This window comes from Falco punctatus (genome assembly GCF_963210335.1).
Source record: "Falco punctatus genome assembly, chromosome: 4".
NCBI classification, from domain to species: domain Eukaryota; kingdom Metazoa; phylum Chordata; class Aves; order Falconiformes; family Falconidae; genus Falco; species Falco punctatus.
In genome coordinates this window covers 111,828,000-111,852,962 of record NC_137583.1, presented here as the reverse complement: position 1 = coordinate 111,852,962, position 24,963 = coordinate 111,828,000, and the positions used below count along the sequence as shown (strand labels likewise).

At 41.1% G+C, this 24,963-nt stretch overlaps 1 protein-coding gene across 3 annotated transcripts in view; it reads right to left on the bottom strand.

Annotated features, from left to right (window-relative positions):
• RAPGEF5 (Rap guanine nucleotide exchange factor 5) overlaps nt 1-24,963 on the bottom strand; it is a 173,498-nt gene that overhangs the window by 30,395 nt on the left and 118,140 nt on the right. For 2 of the 3 annotated variants that reach the window (XM_080382161.1, XM_080382162.1), the window contains exons 12-16: nt 7,029-7,107; nt 4,830-4,974; nt 3,060-3,157; nt 2,259-2,289; nt 1,249-1,327 (exon numbers count right to left, since the gene is read on the bottom strand). In XM_080382161.1, the coding sequence (XP_080238287.1) occupies nt 1,249-1,327; nt 2,259-2,289; nt 3,060-3,157; nt 4,830-4,974; nt 7,029-7,107 (432 nt within the window). The remainder of the gene's footprint in view (nt 1-1,248; nt 1,328-2,258; nt 2,290-3,059; nt 3,158-4,829; nt 4,975-7,028; nt 7,108-24,963) is intronic. The other variant, XM_080382160.1, reaches the window with a different exon arrangement.

The following is a 24,963-nucleotide window of genomic DNA, read 5'->3' as shown; positions in this document are numbered from 1 at the left end:
GCTGCAAGTCGCCCTGGTAATGCCTACAATCGGGGATAAAAATGCCTCCAGTCAAGTGGCATGGTGTGGCTTGGACAGACCCATCCTTCACAAGCACCATCAGCCGGCAGCACCCCACCACCACCTACTTAGACGTCTACCCTCAACACCCACCTCCTTTCTCCAGCTCCACTTCTGTTACTTCATTCTCTCAACCCCATCAGCTTCTGTAGCTCAGGCTCTCAAAGAGTGAGATAAAAGCCATTTAACCCCGCTGGAGCTAGCCTTGCTGGGTCCTTCCCTTCCCGTCCTGCTGGCCATGCACTCTGTCCCCCCATCTGGTGGCACCACACTCCCCTCCCCACTCACCCATGAGCTTTGCCTGACTTTTTAAGAAGAATAATGAGTGTGGGGGTTCTCATCTGGAAATAACATTTTTAGAAGCAGCCTTGGTAACATAAGCCTCAAATCTATATTTGAAGCATGGGAAGAAGATACCTATCAGCAGCACGTATTGTGCAGAAAGACTTGGCACTGAAGGAGCTCGCGTTTTATTCTGCCACAAACAAGCACTAGAAATACACTGACTCTATCTGAACCCCCAGAGTTTTGTTCCCAGTGAGAAATGAAGATATATTGCCAAAGGCTGAGACGTCCAGGTAGGAGGTCCTTCTCCCTGTTCTCCGCTCATCCATGGTGTTCCCCCTCCTCTCTGCCTCCTTCCTTGTGCAGGCACTACAGGAGGGTGATGGTCTCGCTGTGTTTGTGCATTAGCCGTGATGAAGGGAAATTGCATTTTGGAACGGTTGCCACTAAAGTGAAGTGGCACTTTGCACTCCACACAGGGAGACGTTTTCGAGAAGGAACTAAGGTGGGTTCCCAGTGAGCAGATCCTGGCCCATTTCATGTGACAGGCTTATTCATTCACCTTTCGCAACCAACATCTAGGTCAAGAGGCTGAGAGCATGAAATTCAGCATGAATAATGCCTGGTAGACGGGCAGCCCATCCCGGGAGGCACACAGCTCTGCTGCAGGGCTGCTGGACAAACTGGACAGGGCAAAAGCCCCTTGAGATACCATGTCACTGTTGAACCCCTGCAAAGCAGGGGGCAAGAAGGTAGTCTTACACAGCCAAACTTTCTTCTTTTGTGACCCTAAGGTCCTGTTCAAAAGCTGTATGACAGTTTTTTAAAAAAATAAATTACATTACGGGCACCTCATGAGAAACAATTTTGCAGTTTTTCCTCCACTCTTCCAATCATACTTACTTTCCTCTGTTTCATTCATGGTTCCTCTGTGCTGCAGCCAGTTCTCCTTTACACTGAACTGGTGGAAAAAGGTTTTATTCTGTGAGGGAGTGGGAGAGAAGAAAAAAAAAAACAACAAACAACAAAACAGTGATTCTTTGCATCCCTGCCCTTTACAAAGCAGTAATTCACAGGACACAGCATTCAGCCCATACGCCTTTCCAAAAAGGTTCCTGTCTAGGAAATCCACCCACCATTTCTAGGGTCAGTAAACTGGGAGTTGCTTTACTAACTGATGGCTAAAGTGGGGATTTTGGAGGAAGTGGGACACGCCAAAGCTAAGCAGCCTGTACGATTCAAGGTTCTCTGTAGCCATGTTCAGAGCTCATTTCTTATACACTTATTCTTATATATGTTTCCTATGTACCAATCTGCCTATTTAGCAATTTGACTACAATCTCGTGTTCTGCCTTCCAGATTTCTGCAGTAACATTTTAAGCTTATTACACACTTCAGCTTCAGCCTAGTAAATTTGACAAGCACAGCAATTCACCTCTGTGCAGTTTGTACGCCAACTTTCACTGCCTGCATCTTCTCCCTCCGGTTAAATAGACAGATTCATGTTCCTCTCTCTCCTCCTCTGTCCCTGTCACAACAAATCCCCTCTTTGCTCTGTCTTCTTGACATCCATGTCAATGCCTGTGCCCAGCCTGGTTTGCCCAGGTTTCTACATTTCTCCACCCCAGTGAGGACACGCTCCCAGGCCTCTCCTGAATTCTGACATCTCAGAGCATCTTGTTAAGATGCTAATACAGTCACAGTCACTGCAGCTGATATCCAGGCTGCACTGGCAGGAAAATAAAATTCCTTAAGCAACATTGCAGGTCTAACCTCACTGATGTACCCTGTCATGTTTTTGGCCATCAGTCACTCTCAGCTGAGAAGCCAAGAAAAGACAGGGAAGCAGGCAGAAGGGGACAAAGTGAGGTGATAAGTTATCTAGCAACCAGCAACAATCAGGTTTGTGTTACCTTTCGATGAGGTGAATACTCATCTACAGTGCTGAAACAAAAAGGAAAATCCAAATTATTCTTTCCAGCCAAAGTTTAGGAAAAGGAAGTTTTGGCTATTACAAAGTTTACAACATCACAAAGTTTTTTAACATTAAATAGTCACCACAGAACAGCTGCAGAGCTCCTTCAGGGAAACGTAAGGGTGTCTGGCTCAGCCGGAAATTTTTGATGTGACTTGCACAGCCGATGTAGTGAAAAGCAATGCTGGCAGCCCACGGAGAGCACAGACACACAGGCCCCCAGGGCAAGCAGTCAGGGTCACTCTCAGGGACACAGCTCCTTCCACTTACCCAGTGGCCAAACCACGGACACAAATGCCATTTGTTGGAAAAACGTGCCAAGGAAATCTCTTTTACAAATATCATAATTATTAGCAAAATAATAACCCTGAGATGACTACTGCAAAAGAGATTTGCTTCGCAGTACTGCAGGCTGCAAAGATTGAGAATGAAGGTACCATCTGAAGTCACAGACTGCAGCTTCTGAGGGAAATTTTGCCAGCTTTTCCACAAAGAACCGCTTTACTGCAAGTCATCCCAACCAAAACTGATGGGAGTGACTGGTGAACCACACGCACCACCCAGCAAACATCAGAGAAGACTGAATAATCTAGCTTCGGTTTAGAGAGGAGACGATTTATAAAAATGAATATAGTGCTTGTATCACTCATCGCTTTACTGAATTGCAGCAAGATGACAACAGGAATAGATTACGCTCTAAATAAAAAGGGACTTGATCACAAACATAATCAATACTTACTGACGGCGATGCATCCCAAGTATCTTCTGAAATTCTTTCAGGTCCTTCTCAAGAATGGGATATTCATACACGTCATCCAACACATTCCTGTATATCGTCTACAAAATAAAACGGTATCTGCAAATATCTGATAACTCAAACATAAATCTAAGGCATCACATCAGTGGTCTAAATCAAATCAGGCACTAGCCTACTAAAACAAATATCATTATATTCATGCAAGACTCATAAGGAGAGAAAGTTCCTGTTTCCATTTCCCAACTGATCAAAATTCAGCTTGCCTTTGGAGAAACACTCTGTATCATCACCAAGTGAGAGAGCAAAACATTGACACTCTTGTCTACAAACAGGAAGATTTAAAACAAGACTTGTGGCTGTTACATGAAGTCACTTATCCAAAATGATAACAGGTTCGTTTGGTTAAGACTTTTAATATGGAGAATGTTGTCCTTTACTTTTCCACATGTTTTCATGCACTTTAAATTGAGTTGATGTCTCTGACAAACAAATAATACACTCCTAGGTGTATACCAATAAATAAATAAATCAATCCTGTTTCTTCTTTTGGGGGAGGTATTGTTTGGACATCATCAGGGTATTAATCAGGAACCTCAGTTAAATGTAAAAGACACTACCTCAGATAAGATGTAAATAAACTGAATCGGCTTTTATATTGTAAGCAATATTTTCTCCATTTCAGAATCTGCACGTAGATCCTTCTTTTTTCCCTTCCAAGAAAATGAGGATCATATATATGAGCTGAGTCATCAGGTTTGCTTTAGCCCAGTTAACACTCCTGCATTCATAAATCTCAGCATGAATGATCCTGGCCTACAATCCTATATATTGCTTTTTGCACATATAACTTCAACCATCATGAATATTACTGCTGTTTAATATTGCACAGAAGCCTCAAGCAGAGAAATTGTGCAACAATACCCAGTCACACACCTCCAGGGTCAGAAAGACAAGCCCTGCATTAAGATAGGTGCAACACAGCGTAACCTAACTGATGGATCTCCAGTTGCAGCCAAAGAGTCTTATTGGGAAAGGTGGACGATCCTGCAAAGTCTCGTAAAATGCTTTCATCTTTCAAACAGCAGGGAAAAAAAACGATTAAAAAAAAAACCCCAAACAATCAACAACCAGATGGAGCTTGGGTTAGTGACAACATGGCTGTTTGCAAATTTACAAGGGAATTACAAAAGCTTCTGGAACTCATTCAGAAAGATCAGAAGATCCTTCTTAATAAGTAAGGGTGTAATTTTATTTATTAAAAATAACATAAAGCTGTGCTGCTTTCTATGTGCACCTGACACAACACTGTGGAACAGCATTTCACTCCTCAGCTGAAGCGGCATCTCTTACAAGGCTCTCAAAACTCTCTCTTTGTCCACGATCCTCTGGATAATGACTGTTGACCCCGTTCTGGCAGACACACCAGTATGTCTAAGGAACATGCCCATCTTTGTAGTTTTATTTCTTACCTTCCTAATTTTTTCCATTGTCTAGAGAAGAGAACATGAATTTCTATAATTTTCGTATCTGAAAGTAGTGTTTTTGACATTGAACATACTGACATTACAGGCTTCCTACCCAAACTATCTCTAAGGCATTCAAGGAAGACACATGTGAATCATTTTATATTATAGATTTCATGGAGAAAATTTAGTATGAAAAATTATGCTCTATAGCTTTTGCTTCTGGGACTTTTTAGACATAGAATTTTAATTAAACAGCGCTGAAATGCATCAGAAAGTGTGTTAATACCTTTAAAAATTGTTTCAAATGCTCATCTTCATGTAACCAGTCTTTGTAGAGAGAAGTCCACTGAGACACCAAATGCAAGACTTTTCGTTTTCTACAGGACACATCAGAGTCATCCTCTTTCCCTTGCTGGTTCTTAGCACAATAGGTACAATAGATTAAGGAACAAATAACAACATTTCACTGAAATTGAAACATTAAAGTGATGGAAAAGGCTCTGCAATCATCTCATTTGCTAATGAAAGATTTTTTTCACTACACTGCTGAGTTTTAAATGTTTTATCCCATCTGGAGCTTTAGGAGTTTCATCAACTTTTTGGAATGAAATTCACAGTAATAGAAATGCCAGTTCATCCTCTGTGCCAACAGGATTTTTTTCCTTTATAGATTAGAGAGGCAAGTCTATAAAAGTAAAATCAATTCAAAAGGAATTATACAATGTTGAGTCATATCTTTTCTGTGGAACTGGGAATAAACCTTTGTCCTGCACACCGACGCCAACTTGAATGCCTGTGGGGAGAAGGGCAATGCATCATTAACAAAAACAAAAAACTCAGGCAGAGGAAGTCAGTTTCTTTTCCTCTGCACAAATTACGCCATCTGCAGAAATAACCCTATTAAAATAAAAATAAGGTGAAAGAATCTATTTCCACCACTGTCCTCTATCCACAAAGCAGAAACACTAAATGTCAGAAGATACCCACTATGTACATTGTTCCTGTCCCTTCACTGTTCTTTCTTTTATTAGGTAAAAAGATGTTTTCACCACAAAAGGTAAAGAGGAAAAAAAGTAAAAGGAAAAAAAGAAATGCAAGCTCATTTTATAGCTTCAAGTTCATTCAAACAATGCTTCATAGCTTACGGAAGTAACTGAAAATACAAGAAAAAAAACCTTTTATCTCCATATGAGTTAGACTAATATACCGTATCATAGGATAAAAGGAGCAGAGATTGCAAAATACTTTATTCTTCATTTCTTCTCTTCATGCATTCTGAAATGTATTACACAGATATAGGTACTCTTAACAATTAACATATAGGTCTGGGTAGGTTTTAACCTTACTTTATATGTTACTTTGTAACAGTTATAGAGGTTTATTTATCTTTAAACAAAACCAGCAGACATAAGATTGCATTGTTGCTGTGAGTTAGGAGTCTTTCAAGCATTCTTGTGAAGTAAGTATGCACATACACAAATGTGTATGTTTTGGATACAGGTTTATTCAGGGGCAGCTTTAGCTTTGTACATTCAATGTCAGAGCAGGAGGTTTCTGTTTATTGATTCCTCAGCTATGCAAATTCTAAACATTTTAACAGGTGAATATCTCCCCCCGGCCTGGCACATGCCAGTTAGGGGAGCTCATATCCAAATTTGAATTTAATGTTTCCAGATTGAATCTTTTCCTCCACAACCCATTTAAGTTAAAAAAGCCAACATAACCTGAATTTTGGGAAGCTACAGATCTGAATCCAATTCCAAGTATCATAAAACCTTATGAAAATCAGAAGGAGAAGAAAAGACCTTGAAAGATCAGCTAAACTAGTCCATCCAAGTCCACCCTAAGAGAGGCTTAAGTATGCCCTGTGTTATCCTCGGAACATATTTTCTAGTTTCTTCTTCTTAATATTCTTCAGTATCGATGATTCTACTGTCTCACACATTTTCCATTCCAGTGTTTCTTTTCTTAATGTAAAAAAAAAAAATATTCCTAATATCTAATATTTAAACTGTCTTACACCAGTTTAATCTCACTGCCTCTTGTCTAGCATCCATAAAGGAACAGATTCTTCCCCTCCTCTTTAGGTACCTGAATATCGTCTCATTTATAGTTTCCCTTTTTTAGTAACACAGCCCAAATTCTTTGCACGTCTTTTTTTTTCTAGAATGCTGGCAATTCCCACTGCTCTCTTCTGAAGTTGTTCTTATTTATTCATGCATTTCTTGGGGTGTGATGCCAAACGCTCAGGTGCAGTCCACCTTCTAAGGATGCCACAGTAAATATTAGACAACTGCTCTCTTCTTCTCACCATTTTTATTCGCAACCTCAAAATAATCACGTGGGGTTGCACTTCAATAATATCAATATGCAAAGAACAAAATTATCCCAGGCATGGAATTTACTATGATATAAGGCTTGACAATAGATAAACCTAGGTGTAAGTGTGTGACCTCTGTTAACAGAACACTTAATAAAAGGATATTGCCTCAGAAGTGCCTGGCACAAGTCATCAGTGGTCATGAAGACTGTGTATGTGAGAAGGAAGTCATCCAGGAGAGTTTCTGCAGAGGAAGACAAAAAAGCCCATGGTACAATACGTTAGTGAAAGGAGGCAGAGAGCTTCTACTCCTGTTAGTGTGCATGGCAGGAATAGGACTCCCTCCCCCCAAAAAAGTCCTGACAATTAAACTCTATAACTCGAAAGTTATAAAGTAGGTATGTTTATTGCGCGCAGATGCACGGGGGATCGCTCCTCCACAAGCGTGCATGCCCGAAGTGACGAACCATCTCACATTTATACAATGAAACAAATGAATATTCAATTAACGCCTATACATATTCGTTACCTAAACCCGCTTACTCTCGTTTCGTATGTTAATTAGCTTATCAGTCCTTTGCCTGGAATGTGGTGGTCTTGCAAGTTTGCAGCTAATTCATGTCCTTGTCGGCCATCTAGTTTTCTTTAGCAAAGAGATTTAGTGCTCCCTCTAGATAACACTGGAATGTTTCTCATCCTTTTTATAAATAGCCCCTTTTGTTAGAGGAAGAAGAACAGACTCTTTCTTTCATTAGTTATTTCCTTAAAACTATATGGTTACGTGACCAATCACCCCACCTAAACTCCTTGAGCATATACAATCACAATCGATGTTTATTATCCCTCTTTCGCACTGTTTCTTCATATCAGTCCCAAAGCATACAGAATACATCAAACTTGAAGTTTCAAACAGTTAATAATATGTTGCCACTGCAGAGATCAGATCTTTTATTTAAAAAGCACATCCTAAGCTCTCAAAGAACCAACAAGCACAAATATGTGCAAAATGAGCCACAGTTCAGGAATCAGTAAGACAAGAGTCCTTATCACAAACACCACCATCCTGGTTGGCCCTGCTGCATGCAAAGCAACCTTTCCATCAGCTAAGTTGTTCTAAAAATTCAGAAGAAAAAATTTTACTAATAGGAGAGAAAAAAATGTGATCAGCATGTACTGTGATTAACACCTACGCACAGTAGTTGAGAACCATGAAACAAACGTATTAAAATCTTTAGCAGGTTAGTCCACTGGGCATCAGTAGAAGTGCTGAGAATTTTTCTCTAAGGTTTATCTAATTAGATTATGGAAGGGTGTTTTCTCTACCCTGGTTTCTAAAAGTCCTGCAGAAATGGGCCGCAGGTACTTGCTTACAAACAATCTCTACTCACAGCAGTTGCAGCATCTCAGAGCAACTTCCTCATTCCTCATTCCCATGCCACACTACTTTTAGGATTTTTCCAAACCTTTACCACACACAGTAGGAGGCTGAAAGGACTGGGTTTGCTCTAAGATGAGAGCTCAGGGCTTATCTCATGGTGGTCTTCAGCAACTCAATGGCAGAGCAGAGATAAGACCAAGCCAGACTTCTCCTGGAGGTATGCACCATCAGAGAGTGCAAAGGAAAGTCTGTCTAGACACAAGGGGTTACGTTCTTTCTCCTGTGAGGAGGGTCAAGCACAGGGATAGGCTGCCTGGACAGACTGCAGAATCTCCAGCATCAGGTATATTCAGGGCCTGAGCAAAACTCCAGAGCATCCTGGCCTCACTGGGCCTGCTTCGAGCAGGGGTTGGACCAGATTCCTTCACAGATCCCTTCCAACTGAAATTATCCCACAATTCGTAAACAAATTGGCTTCCAATTTTAGTAATCTACTCATATATGATGCATGATCTAGGAATGAATTTGTATTTGGTTCACAAAACCCCAAAATCTAGCTTTCTGCAAACAGACAAGAGAATTATATTGGTTGTCTTAACCGCCAAATAAAAATGTTTGGATATTCTGGTTGTTTTTTCTTCCCCAAATGGTAAGATTTTCCTCATGTTTTGAGGAATTCTTATTCACCGTATTTCTCTGAATTCCACCAGGTATACTGTGTTCCCTTTAACAAGAAAACAGGTTTGCACCACCTTCTTTATCAGGTAAGAACAGGAACAAGGACAGAGGCTGAACAGTAACAGAATTCCAGTTATACTGCAGAGCAAAAAATACTTTACCAATATAACTAGTTGTTACTAATTAGGACCAATTAGTTGTGATTTACGTGGTGGTGGATTTAGAACTGCAACGACTAAGGGCCGAACCATACCTCACAGGAGGAAGATAAGGCTGAGCCCTGGTTTCCCTACTCTGATTTTCTCACGAATTTTGTTTGCAATCTGTACCAGCCCAAGCTCATGATTGTGTATGAGTTTGTAACTGAGAGCATCCCAGCAGCATTTCACACCAAGGCTGCAATTGCACAAACATTTAGACCAATTTCAGTTACAACCGCTTTGGACCTCTTTGTCAGTGAATTATTGACCCCATAGCAGCGGTGCAGGATGGCAATAAGAATTAATCCATTTATCATTCAAAGCCAGATATCATGTGGATATCAGATGGATGGATAGCTAATGACATCCCACCCTCTGAGCATGGGATTCAAAATACCTCCATTGTCTTTAAAAAAACCCAACAAACCAGCTAGATCAATGCATTTAACACAGCTGGTCTAGAAAGAACCCTGATCTAAAGACACATAGCTAAAACCCCCTGCATTCAGAAACAATTAAATTCTTTATATTTCACCAACACTGTTAAAAACTTTGGGAAGTATTATCTCTCCATAAAGAGAATATTTTGTCTCAGTAAATGAGAAGACATTGTGAACAGCTTGTTCTTTATCTGAAAGGTCATCTATTCATTCTGTTGAATCATCTTTTGGATGATACAATGCAGCTATTAAAGTTGGAGGTTTCACAAACATTTATTTGGAAACAGCTGATCTTGGAGTCAACAATCACATTTTAGTTCTTCACTAAACTATGTGTCTGTGCGGTGATCCTCATGAAAACAGAGACATTTACAACTGATTATTTCCCCAACTTTCTATTCTGTATAGATGATCTCTGGGGCCCCCAGCATAACAAGGACATGGACCTGTTGGAGCAAGTCCAGATGAGGGCCACGAAGATGATCAGAGGCTGGAGCACCTCTCCTATGAAGACAGGCTGGGAGAGTTGGGGTTGTTCAGCCTGGAGCAGAGGAGGCTCCAGAGAGACCTTACAGAAGCTTTCCAGGACCCAAAGGGGGCCTACAAGAGAGCCGGAGAGGGACTTCTTACAAGGGTGTGTGCTGATAGGACGAGGGGTAACGGCTTTAAACTGAAAGAGGGTAGAGTTAGATCAGGTATTGGGAAGAAATTCTTTACTGTGAGGATGGTGAGGCACTGGGACAGGTTGCCCAGAGAAGTTGTGGGTGCCCCATTCCCAGGAATGATCAAGGCCAGGTCAGGTGGAGCTTTGAGCAACCTGGTCTAGTGGAAGGTGTCCCTGCCCAAGGTCGTGGGGTTGGAACTACATGGTCTTTAAGGTCCCTTTCAACCCAAACCATCCTATGATCCTATAATATCCGAGTTTCAGCAATACATAGCCACGTGTTCAGAAAAGAAATTAAGCACTAGCTGAAGCAAAACTGCAATGCTTATCAGTGAACTCCTGCAATTGTTCAAAATAGTGTTACTTTATCATACGAACTAACATACCAACATACTTACTAACACACCAACTTAAAAGTTTGTTTTGACTACCTGATCATCTGTTTTCCAGATGTCTATCTTCAGTTATTCCAGCATCCCTAAGTGGTGGAGTGGTTAGAAAGGCTGGTTTTGACATGATTTGAGTTTTGTTGCTTTTTTTGCTTAAATTTTTTGCAAGAACTATGCTACAGTGCTATTATGTACTAATGCAATTCTCTGGAAAAAAATTAGTGAAGGGAAGATTAAAACTGTATGTTTGTTCACATAACTTACAACTGTTTTCAAGCCCTCTGTTCATCTCCCTCACTCTCCGTGCTCAATCATACATCCATCTATTCACAGCCTCTGGCTTCTAACCACCTTATGAAAACAAGGTATATCACTCAGCCAACTTAAAAGTTGCACATACGTATACATAGCGATTTCTTTTTTCTTCTAAATGGAGGAAATGCTAAGAAAAAGAAGAAAAACCTCATAAATTATGATTCCAACAGCCTGTACGTAGGGTAGATCTTTTCAGATCTTTGCCTCTGAATTTGTTTAGAAATTTAAACCCTAAAGGAATGTTTTGAACAAAAAGAGTCTGGATTCTACATGTGGCCCATTAATAGCATCACTCATCCATTAAATTACTTTAATAAGTAAGCAATGGAAGTGCTTTTGCTAGATTAAATATCTATTACCAGACGTCACCTAAAGACTTCACGTTAATATTCACATTTTTTAAATGCCTGCACTAGCTTGTAGGTATTTCCCTGAAGTCCTACTGTTCCCTGTAACTATCTTCTGTATTTTTTTCCTAAATGCACTGTAATTTAAAATCATTCCAGGATGGTTCTTCATGCCATAGCAAGGACACAAAACCTGAGGGTGTACAGATTCTTCAAAACAAACAACTGCACACTTCTCAGATACTTTTGGGCAGTAATACATGTCCACAAATAATGATTTGCTGGTCTTAACCTGCAAACAGACAGAAAGGCTAACCATGAAAGGCCAATTTATCCAAAGCAAATTATTCATTCTGTTACTAATGGCCACCAAAAGCTGTAAATTTGAATGAGGAAGGGCTCCAAGTGTACAAGTTGGGCTGATAATTATGAACAGAAATCTTTCTGGAATTTTTCTATTTAGACACAGTTGATTTAAGAGGTCCTTTTTTTTAAAAAAGGCAATTCTAGTCAGACCATTAATTATTCACAGTGCACCATACCCCCACTCAGAATGGCAATGAAATGCATACCTCTGCTTTTCTATTTTACTGCATCACGGTTTCTGCATAAATTTGTGATCATCTTCCCCATTATGCCTGCAGAAAAAGTTTTTCTAGTATTTGTAGCTAACAGGGTGAATAAAGTGCACAGCAATAGTTGGAAAAGAAAAGCTTCCACTGGAAGGGAAGTCTTTGTGTAAAAGCTGTGATGCTATGCCATTTTTATTTCTCTTCTTCATGAATTTTTTATTTAATCATTTTCTTCTAGCCATCAATCTAATTTTCCTTTGTTCCTCACAATTTTCCTTTATTTGGCTAAGCAATTATTACAAAGCATGCAGTTAGCTTGCAGCTACGGAATATTTCATTTCAAAGAATCTCAAGCGTTTTAAAGCTTCATTAAGACATGCAACAGAACCAGCATGAGTTCAACGGGCTCCTGTTCTTGCAGCTTTTTGGGGGCAGCCTCAGGCAGTCATCTCACTGCACCAAACATGTGCAAGTACATAGGCATAAAAATAATAAAAAAGCAGGCACTGTGCTTGTTCGTTATTAAATAATCAATTCACACCAGCTTCCGATGAGACAGTTCCTCACAGGCTGTGCATGTCCCTTCCTTTCCCAGGTGAAATAAGGCAGCACAGACACCCGCTTTACCAGGAGCAGTTAGTACCACTCTTCCCATCTTTCTGCAATCTACAGGTGCTTCTGCAACATACATTCAGGGTGGCTGAGGGATGGAAAGAGCAGTATATAGGCATGGGATGTTCTCACAATGTGAATTACCCAGGGAACATTTGCTTTCAGCTGGCAACTAAAGGACGCAGCAATATGTCTACAAGGGAAGTTGCAAGTGTATTGCACGTATAAAGTGATGACCGCCAGCAGCAACGACGGTGTATTTGGTGGGGAAGGGAGAATCTAGAATCTCAGACAGTAAATGGTCATTTATTTGGATAAATAACACATATTCCCACGTACTTAAAATATCCAGAGGATTCCCTGCTGCTTTCCACGTGCCCACTTACCTCTCTAACCAGACCATACACTTTCTCAGCAAGAAGGCAACTGTACAAATATTAAGTCATTGTGATGGCACAACTGTAAATGCCAGTAGAGTAGAATGGGTTTCTCACATGGGTTTAAATACCAAATTTGATTTTTCAGTGGTTTCTTTTCTCCCTTCTCCACCCTTTTCTCTAGGCAGAGTATCAATTACTAAGCCTTAGGACAGAAACGAATACAAACTGTAGCAAGAAATTGCCCGTGATGCACATTTAACAAATCAGGACAGGCAGTATATTTCATGGTGTTTCCATCTTCAACACCTGTAAGGTCTCAAACCTGAGCATCTTCTTAAACAACCACAGTGGTACAAGTCATCAGTGGAGCAGCCGCACATTGTCAACTTGTTACATAAACATGAAAAGAGACTTAACCTGAAGGAAATGCCTTTGTCAAATGGAGTAAAAGTTAAATTATTTTTATTAAATTAAGCATATTTGAGGACAGCTTTTAAAAAGTGAGTATTTCAGCTTAGATATCACACAGAATGAGTACAGAAGGAAAACGAGGGAAATATTTCAGAGTTACAGATAGATACACCTCCCTAACTACCCACCTAGCAATTCCTATGTCCACGTATTAGTTACTAGTATGCGTGTGCAGCAACCAGTGTCTTTAGACCATCACAGCTAAAACAAAGCTCTACACACATTTACATTACAAACATGTTCAATAGCTCAAGCTGTGTTCAGAATATGCCTATTGCTCTATTGCTAATATTAGACACCTGTCCTGCTAAGCCAGATACAATTATTCCTAATGGCAGCCCTGAGTCATTAATCCCTTTATACCCACAGGAATAGATAACTTGAAGGCAAGTTCCAGTTTTTCCTGGTTTTCTGATCACCTTGTTACATCCTGAATAGTTTTTGCTTTGCTGCTTTCTCAATGGCTACCAAGAAAAAAAAACAACAAACCCCAAAAAACTGGTAAGAAATAAGCCAAACGAGTCCCTTCACTTTCAGTGACAAACTGAATGCTGAGATGACAAGAACCATTCTCTTTTTCATACTGAACTCTACAGAGCAACTTTTCAGACCCTATTCTTCCTACTCCGTAGCATTTCTGTTTCCATGTTCTTTCCTTTGCATTACATGTTTATTCAAATATTAAGAAAAAATAAAGCTATGCAAAACAAGGTGACCAACAGAATTTAAATATGCAATGCATCAGTCTTTTTTCTTACAATTACATGGTTTACAAAAGGCAACTTCCTCTATAAAGAGGAGTATAAAAATATACTCTGCGCATATAGACTCTATATTCCTTTATCTGCAGATTGTCTACGTCACGTACTGTTAGTTAGGGAGAGGATACTGATAGTGAAAACAAGTAATCTGTTCGTTTTGGGTTTGTTTGTTGTTGTTTTTTTTAATAAAACTTATCACCATTCTCAACCCACGTCTCTTCCACTTTGCACTGTACAAATCTATTGTGAATGGCTGTGCAAGAATTACAGAAAGATTTAAGGGTTTTTCAGGCTTGTATTCCCCACTAAATCGGATTACAAGAAAATATAGATAAAGTACTGGAATGCAAGTCTTTTTTTCACTTTATGCAAAGCAGCTATACAGCTTTCTCCAAGGATTTGCTGGAGGAGGCCAAACCTGTACGGAGACTGGGGAAAAAAAAACAACCCAGGAATGGAAAAAGAAGAAAAAAAAAGAAAAAAAAAAAAAAAAAAAAAGATTGCGTGAACAAACAAGCCACTGGAATTCAGTTACCTTGTAGGTTAAAATTACTCTTATGGCAATCTTGCGGTGTCAGTTTGGCAACCCTATCTCATGCCACACAGCAGTTGTGGTTTTCACTATATGAGAAAATTAAACTGAGTAAAAGGATGGAAACTCACGTACTGAATTAAGAATATTACTCTCTAAACTCCCTTTCTTCAAAGCCGAGGAAAACACGAAATGCCTTTACTGCTCAATTTATCTTTCAGAAGCATACCAAATCGAAGGAGATCATAAGATCTTCTTCATCCTGAAGCATGTTAGAACCCGAGTATAACGCACTGGTGGGCAGCGCGCAGGAGCTCCAGCAGCATGAATCATGAATGGGGGCTACACATGCACTGCTCAAACATCAACGCAAACTCCAAGTTTTGTGCGGTAACGAGACCTCGTTGGTGTTTTGTGGAGTGGGTGGATTTTTTGAGAAAAACAAAGACAAAGAGAGAAAGAAATGTATTGTATTTACATACAACATATTGTATATACATACATATATGTATGTATGTATATACATACAACAAATTCTAAAACTCTTCAGCTATGTCATGCCCCATTTGTGATTAGGGCTAAGATGACGGGATGACCATATGGTCAGCTCCTGACGTCCCCTTATATTAATATACTTACCAGTATTAGCCAGAATTCTGAATTTAAAGCTCACCAACAACTTCAAAATCTGCTCTCATTTACACTCACTGTGTCATCCCTATCTTGCAGGACCAGCCGCTTCCCTCTAACCTTTAGTGAGGCTCATCCTCCAAAGTATGGTTGGGGGAAATAAAACCAACAAAACCCACTGAACCTTTTCGGGTTTTCTATCTTCCTATGCATGACTGAAAAGCTAGGCTCGGCGACGCTAATGCACCTTGTGAGTTCAAAGCACATACCGGAAATCATTTTTTAAAAGAAAATATTCACCGATGGGTTTAGCAACACCGTAAGTGCTTGGGAATAGGTAAAACTTGCATTCCTCACAGTCATCAAAAAAAGCAGCCCTGTGAGATGGGGTTACAGCTGGGCAAACAGCTGAGCTCCCTGTGCCTGAGTAAAATGGATGCCGATTACTTACTATTCTATAGGGAATACACATTTTTTGCTATTAAATCTTCACTCACTGGGTTCAAATTAAACTAAATGAGGGCTACAGCAAAGAATTTTCAAGTTTTTCAGCCTCTCAGTGCTGAAAGCTCTTAAGCCTGATAAATTCTTGTCACCCCTCTTACTCCTTTCTGTCAAATGCGAGAAATTATAATTACACCTCAAGGCAGACAGTTACATGCAGATTTTTTGCATGTTTTCGTTCACATAATACCACAAAATCTGAAACCTTTCAGCAATGCAAACGCATGTCCAGAGAGTTGTAGTTGTAATCAGAAAAATGCTTGTTCTGCAGAAACGGAAAAACGATTTGAGGGCAACGCTTTCCAAAGATAGGAGTTTCTCAGTAATCTGCAATTCCACTGCAATTTACAAAAAAATGTCAGGACGTGTCCGAGTACAAACAGTAAATGCAAATTGCTATCATTACTATCTGATCTAGCAAGACATTGTTCATGTCTGAGATGGTGCCGAGTGGTCCCAGATTTCCCTTGCATTCAGCAGATGGCCATGGTGCTCAGTACCTTGCAGGATTAGCCCTCAATTCCAAATCAAATCCTCTAATAATGCTATGCCACTATGGACACAGCATGAAGCAAAAAATGAAAATTATGCTGAGAAAGAAAGGTCAATGGAAAAGAGAACATCGATATATAATTTGCTGCTAACGTATTAAAATAATTATAGTAGTTATGTCATCTAACCACCGAAGCACCAAGAAATCAATGCACAAAGGAATAAAGAGCAAGCCATTTATTTCTGGTATTAGGCTAGAAAAAGAAAATATATAAGGGCAAGATATTTAACCTGTACAACCAGATTTTTTATTAGAGCACAAAAGTCCGAACTAGGAATAATTTCTAAGGTCATCTCCCAGAAATTTCTGGCAGTGTTTTAACATCTGCAGAATGAATCAAACACATTCTGTCTGGTAAGGTCAAAGATCCTCCTAAAGTTCCATTCCAGTTGCTGCTATCACATGTATTGGAGCAGTTTCTTATTTTGTTTGAGGGACAAAAAGCCCTGAAACCACAGGCAGAGAGCAAATGTCAAACTTGTCTAGCTTTAATGAGACACTAATTTTTCCACATAGAAATCTGAGGCTCTTTCATTTTTCCCCAGGTAGGAGGGAGCCCTGGTGATTAATGTGCAGCTATAATGGTTTGGGTTATTTGAAATTACTGGACAAATCCACTACGCTTTATACATTTCTAAGTACTAGAAATATTGCCTATAGCAGTCACCCTAAAACATTGCTACTTTTTGTTAAAAGAAGCCCTTGACTACTGCAACTAGAACACTCAAGTTTTCCATGCAGTGAAACTTCACTTGACAGTAAAATGAGGTATTTTAATGCACATGTGAACTCCTCACACAAGCCTCACTGCAGAAGGCAGCCACTCTGTTCCGATCAGGTATCTTCCAAAGTACTTTAGGGAAAAAAACCCATCCTCTCTTTCCATTAATTGTTTCAAATAAGCCAGCCAGGCCAGGAGCAGCAAGACTGAGGATAAAAGGTTTAATGGTTGCCTTTCATCCTTCTGCCCAGGGTCCAGCTGCCTTATGGGGCAGAAGAACCCCAAAAATATAAATATTTATATATATACACACACACACACACACACACACAGAGACCTTAATTGGCATTATTTTAAAATAAGTTAGGACTATTAGTCCAAAATGTTTTAACTTCAGTACCTAGCGACAGGCTCCAAAATCCACTGTGTTTGGACAATACAAAGTTCAGCAAATTATGATGAACACGGTATGGCGACCAGAGTACATTCCATACCAACACTTAATACGGATAAAGGACAGGACAAACCATACACGGCAATACCACATATAAAGCTCTGCAGGTCAGGTGCAATGCCTGGACTTCAGTGTGCAGTGTTATCTCCATCACCTGCTGCTAACTGCTTTCCATACCAACCGGAGGGAGAGGTCCCTTAAGGGAACAGAAATGTATGGATCTGCACTGTGTATTTTTAAAAGCGTTTAGCGAGAAGCTTTGATCTGTTATTTTCCCCCTACAAAGCAGCAAGGGGAAATTTCTTTGTGCTTTGGCCCAGGGAAGGAGATGTAAGAAGAATCTTGTTTGCCCCTGGGAGCCCAATTATCATAAATATGCTAAGCAGTGCAGGCTCCCCAACATGTGGCACTGGAGCATGTGCAGTAAGCATCACAGCATCCCTTCAGGGAAGCCTAGCATGACAAAGCCTCCACCGGCAAAACGCTCCTGGCTTCTGTAGATTTGGCAGAACTGCCTACAAAGGGAATGACGGCATTTTCATTTAAGCAAGAGCTGTTGGATTTTGTCCAAATCTCTGCGTAAGACAGCAAGAACATGCGCTACACTAACGTGCAGATCACGCACTTCTTCCAGCAGAGACAAAAGCAATGCGCTGGGTCAAGTGACGGGACATCTTTGGTGTACTGGGTCGCACCGCCCAGGTTAGGGTCTTGCACGTGCAGCTGCGGCCCACTGTCACGTAACCTCAAAAGCGGCAAGTCATTTGCCAACATCTTCTGACATATGGAGGCAAAAGGCCCAGCAAAGGTGGGTAGGGCTGAGATGTGTTACAGGCTTTGCTGAGCAGGGGGAAGGAACAGGGAGGAATATACTTTGCAAACCCCATAGGAAACCCAGAGGCCGTTAGCATACCGAAGTGTCACTGCAGTTCTGAAGGACGCCGCTTTTTGCATATTTTGCCCCAGGGTGTACAATACCTCAGGCTGACGGGCACACACTTCTCAGATACCTCTGAAATAACTTAGGCAATATCTAAACACCTACAACACACAGCAGAGACCTCCTTGTCCTGGGAGGGAATGGCAAGAGGGACACAACACCCAAAAGAACCTGAAAACCAAACAGGGCCAATATTTGCATCTTAGATTTCCATACGTGCTTTCCCCTCAGCTCCTCGGGGCAGCGAAGCACGGCTTTACAGCGTAAATCCGCAACAACGAGCATCAGAGCAATCATAAGGCAGTTGCATTTTGCTTCCCTGTGTGGTGAACGGGTTCCAAAAAAATCCTGATGAGTTTTGTGATGATGATATTAAAACACAAGGTTACATTAATGGTAAACGTATTTACATGATATATGTCCTTGTATTTAAGAACTTAAAATTGTACTTGCTATACTATGACACCCAAATCATTCTAATGACAGGTTAACATGTAATTAAAGACATCTTTTCTCCTTATTACAACTTAATGGAAGACAGCAATAAAACCCCACTTTGTACATAGTCTGTGTATGTATTAGGAACATCTAACAACTTCAAACTATCGGGTTTGTCAGCACAACACTGTACTGACAGCAGAATGAAAGAAATAACAAAGGTTTTTGCTTGCACAGTTTAAAGATCATACAGGGGTAAGACATGAGGGACAGACATCATTATCCACAGTTCAGCTGCTTGCGAGTATTAAAATACACGCACGGGCATATTTCCCTGTGGCAGCAGAACTGTGTTCTTGTGCAAGCACCTTTGGCTGCTTCCAATATGCTGTAGTTCAATGTGACACTTTTGAGAAAGAACACCTTTATTTTGATTATTTCCAAATTATTTTCACTCACCGGGGAGCTCAGCATTAGATCCTTCATTCAGCTGTACCAGAATTACTCAGACTATTTGCCAGCCTTGCTTATTTCAGTTAAATAAAGTGGAGATATTAAACAATTACTGGATGAAAGCCCGGTGGGGTAATTTTCTAAAGCTGTATATTCACTTTTACCATTATTTTGGATTTTTTAGTGCTATCTATTGATTTAGTCACAAAAAAATACATGTGGAATACAACTCTCTGATAGGCATAACTTTGCACTGGTATAGTCCAGCTTTCTTCTTTTGCATTTTTCTTTTCCAAGTCTTACAACGTACCGTATGTTTCATGCACACACTGGAAAATGTCTACTGCAAGGGATTTCTTATGCAAGAAGATTTCTTGTAGAAATTCTTTGTTCAGTTTTTTACCCCTTCATCAACACTGCCACTGTTCCTTGGACTTCCACGGGGCAGAGAGGAATCTCCTTGGCCAAGACATAAACACTACTTTTCTGCGCAAGCATACATTAATCTAATGCAGTGTTTAAGATAAAGGTAAAAACCACAAACTGCAGTAACAGACTGGATACTGGGCCTCTTGGCTCATCTGCTCCATGACCGTGTTTCATCACTACACAGAACATCCAGCTGTGACTAGTGCTTGCTGCCATCTTTCATTTCTATAGCTCTTTTTGGCCGTAAGTACCAGCACATTTTTATAAAACGTGGTTTATTTTTCCAGTGTACAGAGAAAGGGGAGGCAGACAGGGGCGCAGCAGAGGCAGGATGTACCTGCCACAGCTGAGGTACAGACCCAGCCTCCTCACTCCCGCCCTGCTCACCTCTCCATGGGCCCATGCACACACCACCAGTGCAACTGGTCTCCTGCTAGCAAGGCCAACATCACAAAAGGTGAAATTCAGATGGTGACCCAACTCCAAATCACATTTCCCTATGAAATTTCCAAACCCTCTTCAAATTAAATAGGACAACAGCAGCATACTTTCTAATTTCCCCCAGCACTTCTTTTTTTCTTGTTCCCCAATGGAAAATGGCTTTTGCAACTGAACTGTCTGTCCAACTGTCTGTCAGTCTCGCCCTCCCTTGTCCCTGTAACCTTTGAATCTGTTGACCAATTTCAACCAAATTTGAGACAGCACAGCAAATTCTCAAAGACATCATGTTCCTATAAGTAATGGGAGTAAGCGCATCTGTGGAAGAAAGAGACAAATCATTGTCTTGCTGAAGTAAAAGGCTGCCATTAAGCACAGCTATGTTTGTAGATATGAAATAACTCAGCCAAAGCAGATGTACTGATAGCACCTCAAGCTGCTGCTGGTAGGACTGGGGTTTTTTTTGATTAAAAGATACAATCTTGAACACTGGGACTACTAGCATCACTGAGATATCCTTTTTATTTAAAATTCTGCAAACTGTGTCCATATCCAGTTTCTCTTACAGGGCTTCCTGTCACTATTCTTCCCATCTCCCTGCTTGCACCAGGTTGCTGGGTCTTCTCTTAGTGGACCCTATAAACTCCCGGGGCAGAGCACTGTCTCTCACTTTGTCTTTGCGTAGCACCAGTCACACACACTGTGGCTCCTGAATGCCTGTATATATGTAAAATGATAACTCCTTATCTTTATGAAAATAAGGTCGTTTTTTTCATTAAACTGCCTTGCTTATTCAGTTAGTCATTAAGGTCAATTATAAAATCCATTCTTAATTTTTTTTCTTACTAAGAAGCAGTATCCTTGCTGTATTCACCCCTGGTCAGTCTATAGAAAACAATCAATGACACGATGACAGGCCCAGACTGCAATCACTTGTCCATGGCTGCAGCCTGGTAGACACTTCTGCTACACGCAACGCTTCCTATAGCGTCTTTCAGGTTACAAAACAGTAAGCATGGATTTATTTTTACTACAGAGTGCCTGTCAGAGAAGGTAGCAAAGCATCTTAAAGGAAGACTCGGAGGATTACATACCACTCTTAAGCTTGCTAAATACTCCCTATATAAGAACACAGATTTAGAAACAATTTTCCAAATCAGTTTTTAGAAACACATCACCGATTACAGTAAATATATAGGAGCTGGAATCAATTCCATTAGGAGCTGCTGTTTTAAAGACACAGCAGCCCACATCCCAGAAGAACAATGACGTACAATATGCAAGCTCATTTAATCACTGTATCCAATTACAAGGAGGAATAAATCATCACACACATATCTATGTCTGAATTTTAAAAAGTAAATAAATCATGAATAGTCAAGCCAAACGCTGTGAATCTCTGGATTCACTGATTAACAGAGTAAGTGGTGCATTCCCTTCCTGTTTGAAATGAGAGCATCCAAAATCTATTAACATCATCTAATTATGTTAAGATAAATAAAAAAGCTGCCTCTTTTTTGTCCAGTTTGGTGCTCGATCATACACTACTGCCATTCTCTGCAGTAGGGAACACAAAATCATGACAAACATTGACCTAAATGGCATTTGTGTACGGTCTAATGACTTTCCTAGTCTCTCTGCCCCGATTCATACCCAGGTCTCTCCTAAGTCACAGGGGTTCAACAGAGGAGCTGCCCTTCTTGCTAACACTACATAATAGCACTTTGGGCAACTGCTCCTTTGCTGTAAACTCCCTCACCCCAGACCTACACCACCGTACCCTCTAGGAGGATTTAAATGTTCTCCATTTGTCAAGAAAACCCAAACCAGCAGTCTCTTGCAAGGCTGATGGCATTTTCATGTTTTTTTCAGACACTTTTGAAAACTGTTATTAAAGATTCACCATTCTTTGTAGTCAAGGACATAGCTGTAACTGCCCAAATTGCTTCTTACTAACTTTGATTCCCTGAACAAATTTCAGTCCTTTAAACTGGGATGTTAAATCAAACGCCTTATTGGTCCATCTGCATGTCAAACCCCTAACCCAAGCAGGGAGATCAATGACAATCTGATACTAACATAATCTGTATGCACACATCAAATAAAAAAAGCTGTTCAAGATATTTAGATAACCTGAAAAAGCAACCCAAACACGTCTTGAAACTTTTGCCTAGAGACGGGCCATCGTGCTGGAGCAAACAACTTGCCTCAACCCAGTGGTGCCTCAACCGCACCAGGACAGGTCCCAGGAAGATGCTATCCTGCTGCTTTGCAATAGAAGAGAAATATTTGGGAGAGTACTGAAGGGGACCCATGGGAGAAACGCAGCTTCAGCTGGCAGAAACCCTCCCCTGCCTACAGGTTTAGACTTCGCTTGCCCAACATGCCCAGGTTTCCCAACTGACCACATCCCAAATCTCCACGTGTGTGTTTTGGGGTTTCTGCCCACAGAACACCTCACAGGTCCAGGGGGGTCCCACAGTGGCAATGGCTCCCCAAGGTCTCACACTGCCCTGGGGACGAGCTCCGAGCCCACCAAGCAGCCCCGCAGGGCTGTTTCCTCGCGGTCAGGTTGGGCTCAGGCAGGTCGATCCAGGTGTGTGCCTGTTTCCCCACCTTATGAATTACTCGGCCGTCCCTGTGCAGCCTCTTTGCTCGTGCCCGTGCAGCTGAAGGGGCAGGTGAGGGGGTGTTTCACCTCCTGTGAAGGAATGCGTGTGTGGGCGCTGAACTTCCAAATCATCCAGTTGTTACCTCCCTGCCACTGCTTGCTGGCACATACCAGGATGGCCGTTTTCCACCTGCCCATTACAGAGTTACCTCTACAGAGGGCAATGCAACAGTAAGAGGAGCAGCTGTAGTCACCTTAACAGGGAACATGCTTGCATTTGCCCATTATCGGTGGCTTCTGTGCTTTGGAGCAATGCTGCACACCCACTGCGGCTTTAAGACTTTGAATGAAAACCCCTGACAAGAGGGATCTGACAAATGCTATTTGTTTGTGGTTGTTTTTCGCTGCTGTTTGTTTGCTTCGAGCTTGTGGCTGTGCATGCCCTATGATGTACTAACAGTAACAAGGAACAAAATCCCACGGACCAGGCTCCTATCGGGGCGGGGACTGAAAACCAACAAGGGTTTCATTATTGTATTGATGCCAGGGCTCTGAATTCACGACTGGAAAAGAACAAAACCAGTATCTGGCTTTCTGTTGTTTTTTTTTTGATCTGCGCTGGTTCCTAGAGAGAGGTCAATCAGTCCTACACCCTAAGAAATGGGGGTGGGGAGGGTTAAAGAAAGGCTGCCTGGGAATCAGTAGAGCCTCTGGGAAGGAGGAGAGGAGGGGGGGTATAATGGCCGAAGGGGGAGGGAGGGTACAGGAGAAAAAAAAAATGGAAAGAAATTGAAAAGCAATAGAAGGTGAGGTATAAAGGCCTCTAGCAGTCCCAGGTCAGACAGCATGATTTCTCCATGATTACATCCCTGATTCTGGCAATTTATACCTCCATCAAAACTGAAGTTCAAGCAAAGGAATAAAATCCTAATTCATCCCAAATGCTGTCACAAGAAAGCCTAAGTTGGTTTTTTTTATTATTAGCTTCCATCAAAATTAGATCCATCAACACTGCCACTTTATTTACATTGATCTATTTTCCCTGTTCTCCCACCCCAGAATGTTTTTGCACTCGCTGTCCTTGAAAACAAGCCATCACATTTTCACTTCAGAGAGAGTACTGATTTGGTTCCGGAAGGATCTCACAAGTGTTTCTGAACTGAGACGAGGTCATCTCATGATCTCAGCCTGGCTCAGGAGATGGTGATGTGAGCTGCTGCTACAGCTACAACTCACATTGGTGTTTTTTACCTTGTCTAAAATACGGGACAAGCAATTTACTTTATTGCAGTAAACTGGTGCTATATTGAAAAGCTTTCTGCCAGAATCGGCTATACTCCATGAGGGTAACTGACATCTCACAAGAAACCTTTGGTCGTCAGAGTAATGTAATTCTACTCTTATTTCAATCTCTGAAATGATCAAAATTGACTTTAAAAAAACAAGCAGGCTTGTCTCCAATGCCAACTACATAGACTCTCCTGAAAGGTGTTATATACCCCAACTGATACCAAACTGCATCAAGCTTTTTCTTCCAAAAAAAGCAACAGCAATTTAAAGCCTGCATTACAAGCTTCCCAACTGCAGTTAATGCACAAAGCTTCCGAATTAATGCCAAGCACATTCTGCTTCACTCTTAGACAGGCCCCTCCATGCTCACAAAAGTGTTCCGACTACAACCACCTCTTCCTACATCCAACAGCCAATCTTCTCACTTGCCCACTAAAATCAGAATCTAGCAAAATAATACAAACCACAGCAGAATCCCCTGCCAACCTCATCCAGCACACAGCAAACCAGCCCTTCAGTAGCTGCTGTCGCAGCTGTCCCTTCCCCTCCTTTTTCCCTTGGACATGACAGCGAAGGCAGCAGCCAGCGTTAGGGCAAGGCAGAGCCAACCTCCACGGCACTTGATAACCCAGAGTGTGTTGGCACCAGTTTGCCAATGCCACAGACAGGCTTTCTCAAGCAACCGTGTTTATTCAGCTACGCAGCAAGCAGAGGTATTTGGTGCTGTAATGCAGCTCAGGGTTCACAGCTATTAAGGGAGGTCTTAAAATCCCACAGAAAACCTCATCAGGCACTATGTATCAGGAAATAGGCATCAATCTGTTTCAACTAATGGTCCACAAATCACTCTTGGGCTGTGGCTTTTTTGTTCTTGATTTCCCTGCATGTCTTTTGAGCACA